The sequence below is a fragment of the Nannospalax galili genome, unplaced genomic scaffold, assembly GCF_000622305.1.
Source record: "Nannospalax galili isolate Female #2095 unplaced genomic scaffold, S.galili_v1.0 scaffold4264, whole genome shotgun sequence".
NCBI lineage: Eukaryota > Metazoa > Chordata > Mammalia > Rodentia > Spalacidae > Nannospalax > Nannospalax galili.
This window is the reverse complement of record NW_008351513.1, coordinates 13,541-19,030: the sequence shown is the minus strand read 5'-3', so window position 1 is coordinate 19,030 and position 5,490 is coordinate 13,541. Positions and strand designations below refer to the sequence as shown.

At 54.0% G+C, this 5,490-nt stretch overlaps 1 protein-coding gene across 2 annotated transcripts; it reads left to right on the top strand.

Annotated features, from left to right (window-relative positions):
- Nucleotides 1–3,711: 3,711 nt before the first annotated feature.
- On the top strand, nucleotides 3,712–4,491 carry LOC103746314 (keratin-associated protein 10-3-like). 2 transcript variants are annotated; one of them, XM_008848451.1, is made up of 2 exons: nucleotides 3,712–3,908; nucleotides 4,041–4,491. In XM_008848451.1, exons 1-2 carry the CDS (start codon nucleotides 3,712–3,714, stop codon nucleotides 4,489–4,491), a joined length of 648 nt encoding a protein of 215 aa, XP_008846673.1. The 2 variants fall into 2 exon arrangements, with proteins under 2 accessions (XP_008846673.1, XP_029409587.1); XM_029553727.1 differs by having other exon boundaries at nucleotides 3,712–4,200; nucleotides 4,285–4,491.
- The last annotated feature ends 999 nt before the right edge of the window (nucleotides 4,492–5,490 follow it).

Genomic DNA, 5,490 nt, shown 5'->3' with positions numbered 1-5,490 from the left:
GGCAGGTTGGGCTGGAGGAGAGTTGACTGCCTGAGTGAGTGTGAGTGTGTGTGAGGTGCCTGGCCATTGGCTTTTATCCCCCTGTGCTGTTGTCTGGCTCAGCCTCCCTTCCTTGTTTGTGTCCTTGTGGCCATCATTAGTGTGTGTGTTTGTTTGTCTGGGATGTTGTGGGGTTCACCGTGTCCTGCCAGCGTGTGGTTCTTGAAGCAGCAGCCCCAGGTGGGGCTCTGTGAGCAGTGAGGTTGGGGTGTCGTGTGAGGGGGCTTGTCCCAGCCATCATAGGGCTACAGGGACGTCTCTGGATATGGCTGGTTGCCAGGACCCTAGCTCCTTCTGCAGGGTGCTGGGAGCCATGCCTGTGATCCCCTCCCTGTCACAATGCCTCAGCTATAGATGAGATAGTTGCCACCTTGTAATAGTGCCCTGAGGCCAGAGGTGGTCGATGACCCATCCAGGGTAGGTGTGAGGGGCTGTGACTGACTGTGACCCCTGTCCTGAACTTTCCAGTGTCTCCTCAGCATCTGCATCACTCATGTCCTGTCCTGTGCCACCTCTACCCTGCTCTCTGCCCACTGTTCACCCAGTCCTTGTGTCTAGGGCCACAAGTTGGTGGGCTCAACCTTTTCCCGACTTAGGCAATGTGGCTGCTCCTGACTGGAGTCTCGGGCTCTAAACTAAGGAACATACAGCCATCTCACCCACAATGTGTCCAGTCTATGTAAACTATAGGAGTACCGCATGCGCCTGGTGCCCATGGGCCTTGCTGCTCAGTGCTCTCGAGCCATCTCCTGTCCACTCTGCCATCCTCCAAAGCTGCTGACACCCTTCACTAGCCCTTCCGCCCATCAGTCACGTAGTACAGCCTCTCAAACATTTGGGCTGGGTATCCATGGCCAATTTAGTCACATATGCATACAGAGCCAATGTTAAAGATGCATCTGGAAGGGAGGCCGTGCCACCTGAGGCCAGTGCTGACCAGGACCCTCAGGAAGGAACTGCTCCTATGTCCTCTGTTTCCATCTGTCTGTGCACAGGCACACACACACACACACACACACACACACACACACACACTCCGTTCTTATCACCCTGGTGACTGTTCTATAAGTCACCAGCACTGATTCAGCACACTCTGACCAGTCACTGCTGGAGTTCACACAGGCTCAGTTTCCCTTTAACCACTGTTCATCATCATCACATATGCTGATGGATGAACACAGGAGGTTGTGTGCTGTGCTTCTGCCTAAAGGCACCTTGAGCCATCCATATTCTGACTCGTCACCATCAGCCTCGCACCAGCAGAAGATCCCAGTCAGAACATGTGTGGTCCCTGTGAGGTACCTGGTGTGACTGAACAAGGTCCCTCAGCATTGCTTATGGTCATTTCTTGGCAAGACAGTGTGATGTCAAAAATCGCAGCACCAAGGACACCTGATGAGGATACTTTGTTCAGAATGAACTAAAACCTGAAGATAGAGCCTCATCATCTCAGCCCACCCAGCTAGGAATGTGTGCCTCAAGGTTCCATGCTCTGTGCAAATCCACGGATGACCACAGAAGGGCCATGAGTAGGTCTGGAGCTGCAGATAAAGGTTAGAGAGTAAAAATTAAGAAACAGAATCCACAAATAGTAAGGATCTAATGTTTGCCTATCATCCATCCACCCACCCACCCACTCATCCATCCACCTACCTACTCATCCATCCATCCATCTACTCACCCACTCATCCATCCATCCATCCATCCATCGACCCACCTGCCCATTCATGCATCCATCTACCCATTCACTTATCCATCCATTTATCTACCCATTCTTCCACCCACCCACTCACCCATCCATCCATCCACTCATCCATCCATCCATCCATCCACCCACCCACCCATTCATCTATCCACCCACCCACGCATTCATCCATCCATCTCCCCATCCACATATCCATCCATTTATCTACTCATTCATCCATCTACCCACTCATCCACCCACCCATTCACCCACCCACTCATCCATCCATCCACTCATCCATCTATCTACCCAACCATCCACCAACCCACTCATCCATCTACCTATCTATCCATTCATCCATCTATCCTTTCATTTGCTCATCCACCCACCCATTCATCTTTCCATCTACCCATTCACTTATCTGTCCATTTATCTACCCATCCATCCATCCATCCACCCACCCACTCATCCATCAATCCATCCACCCACCCATCCACTCATTCATCCATCATCCATCCACCCACCCATTCATCCATCCATCTACCCATCTATTCATCCACCCACTCATCCATCCATTCACCCACCCATTCATCCATCCACCCACTCATCCATCTACCCACCCACCCATCCATTCACCCATCTGTCCACTCATCCATCTATGCATTCACTTATCCATCCATTTATCTACCTATTCATCTACCCACCCATCCATCTACCTATTCATCTACCCATCCATTCATCCACCCACTCATCCATCCATCTGCCCATCCACTCATCCATCTCCCCATCCATTCACTCATCCATCCATCTACCCATTCATTTATCCACCCATTCACTTATTCATCCATCATCTATCATCTACCTATTCTAATACCCACCCTCTATGCATACATACAACATGTATGGAAATACATAAATGTCTCCATGTTTATAGATCTTTAACAACACAAATTCTATCATACCTGGCCCAACATATTTTTTGGCTTAATTCTAGAAACTCTTTTCCTGTGACTCTGTAAAGATCTGTCATCTTTACAGCTGAAAGCGTTCTAAATTGGTCCATGCATTCATTCCCTGTTGCTATGTGGCTCAGAACAATGCATATTACTTGCCTCATAGCCAGTGTGTTGGGAGCAGGGTGTAGTGAAAAGTGGCTCTCCACACAGCTGTGTCAAAACATCCCCCTCAGGGTTCCACTGGGCAGGTCCCCTTCCCATCGTGGCTGTTGAAAATTTTAACACCAAGTGCCTCAGTTTCTCTCATCTCCCCCTAGCACCTCTGTACATGGGCAACTCATGAGGTATGGCCTTTTCTACCAGCAGGGGACCATCATGGAGCATCAGTGTACCCTGTGCACAATGACCCTTGCTATGGGGTGTGGTCCAGCACACTCTAAGGCTGTGGGCAGCCTGCACCTAAGCACGGGGGGGCATGCAGCCCCAGGGTTTCCCCCAGTCTGTCCAGGTTACCTAATAGCATCACTAGTGCCTTTGCACAGATTGCATGCTGGCCCTCGGGGCCTTTCTGCACAGAGAGTAGATTGTAGAAACCCTTGGGGCTCCTGTACCAAGGCTTTCTTGCTGGGCTCCCTGGAAGCTCAGCCCGCGGAGTCCTCAGGGAGCTGGGGTCTGTCTTGCTGTTGGCTCAGGGGTGGAGGTTGGGGATTGCCCGCACAGCTGCACACCTCTGAGGTACAGGCAGAGACATGCCCTGTTCATGCAGAGACAGGGAATAGAAACATCTTCCTACATTCAGGATGTTTACAAGCTGAGTGGCACCTCAGAGCTAAACAAGAACCCACTAATGAGCTTGCTGGGTCCCCAAACAAGGAAGAGGGAGGCCTCCTGTTGGGAAAACACAGTCAGGGAGGGGGATAAAAGCTGAGGGCCCAGCCCCTTGATCCACACAGTCACACACACACACACACACACACACACACAGACACACACACTCACATTCACTCATACCCTCCTCCAGCCCCACCTGCCATGGCCGCCTCCACCATGTCTGTCTGCTCCGACGCCCACACCGAGTCCTTCTGGCAGGTGGACGACTGTCCAGAGAGTTACTGTGAGCCCTGCTGTGCCCCAAGCTGCTGCCAGTCCACCTGCTGTGCTCCGGCCCCCTGCCTGACCCTTGTCTGCACCCCAGCGAGCTGTGTGTCCAGCCCCTGCTGCCAATCCACCTGCCCCAGCTCCTCCACACCATGCTGTCAACAGTCCAGCTACAGCTCCTCCCCCTGTGGCAGCTCCTCCCCCTGCTGTGTGACCCTCTGCTGCAAGCCCGTCTGCTGCACACCAGTCTGCTGTAAACCTGTCTGCTGTGAGCCAGTCTGCTGTGGGTCTTCCTCATCCTGCGGCCAACAGTCCAGCTGCCAGACCTCGGGCTGCAGCTCCTCACCCTGTGGCAGCTCCTCCCCCTGCTGTGTGACCCTCTGCTGCAAGCCCCTCTGCTGCACACCAGTCTGCTGCAAGCCTGTCTGCTGTGAACCTGTCTGCTGTGCACCCATCTGCTCTGGATCCCCCTGCGGCCAGCAGTCTAGCTGCCAGCCCTCATCCCAGTCGTCCTGCTGTGTGCCCCTCTGCTGCAAGCCCGTCTGCTGCAGACCCTGCTCCAGCATGTCCCTGCTCTGCCGCCCCGTGTGCAGACCCGCCTGCTGCGTGCCCGCCTCCTCCTGCTGTGCCTCCTCCTGCCAGTCCAGCTGCGGCCTTGGGTCCTCCTCTGTGTCCCTGCTCTGCCGCCCGGCCTGCTCCAGCCAGGCCTGCTGAGGCCTCTCCTCCGGACAGAAGTCCAGCTGCTGAGCCAACGGGCCCAGGTCTCCCCTGGAAGTCACAGCCCTGTCCTGACTTGCCCCCCTTGCCCTCCTCCTCCCCGCACAGACCATTTCCTTGGTCTGGTGGTGTAGCCACTGCCTGCCTGGAATCCATGGAAGGATGTCCACACTCCATGCTCTGGGCTTCAGGGCAGACCATGGCAATGCTGTCCCTCCTCTGCTCTCTGTGGGTCAAGCAGCGTCCCCTTGCCATACCAGCGCCTTCTCTGAAAACACTTGAGTCTTCTGAGCAATAAAGACCCTTCCTAACCCTATGCCAGCTCCATGGGCCTCATTGGTATCCTGTGTCCTTACTACCAGAAATCTGCTGTCCTTTGGAGTACGTTTGCATTCCCGCGTCACGGTGTGGGGTCCAGACACGGCAGCAAAGGTGAGGGTGGCTCTGTAGCCCTATGACCATCAAGGGTCATTGAGGCCAGTGTCCCCAGCCCATGGGTACCGGTACTGGCAACAGCTCCTTCTGTCACCTTGCTTTGTAGCTGCCCTTCTGCACGGTGTCAATCAATACCCAGAGGATCTTCTAGCTCCTTCCTGTGCCTCCTCAGCAGCTCAGATGCCTCACCACCAGTGTCTATGAAGCTCCGCTCAGTTCCCTGTACTCTATCAGTATCCCTGGGTTAGCTATGGGACTGCATGCCAGCACCTGGAATCAGGCCTCTGCTGGCCCACTGAACCTCACTAGGGTGGCATTTAAGGTATGGAAGGCTGTGACAGCGACAGCAGGCACTCTGACTGAGTGCAACCAGACACTGAGATGTTTTTCTAGCATCTCCACACATCTAGACTCTTCTTCCAGTGAGGATGTATTGGTGTGCTGGGGTGGTCCTTGCTCTACTCCAGTAGCCGGCAAGCAAATTAGCCTGCACCGAAGTGGGGGAGGGGCATTCCCAAGCTGAAGTTCTGGGATAGGCAGGTGTCTTACACACACTTGAGC

Bases quoted from the DNA above. Each gene is read 5' to 3' on its own strand.
- LOC103746314 (XM_029553727.1), top strand. From the start codon at position 3,712: ATGGCCGCCTCCACCATGTCTGTCTGCTCCGACGCCCACACCGAGTCC. The intron at 4,201-4,284 runs GTCTGCTGTGAA...CCCTCATCCCAG, and splicing joins CACCAGTCTGCTGCAAGCCT to TCGTCCTGCTGTGTGCCCCT.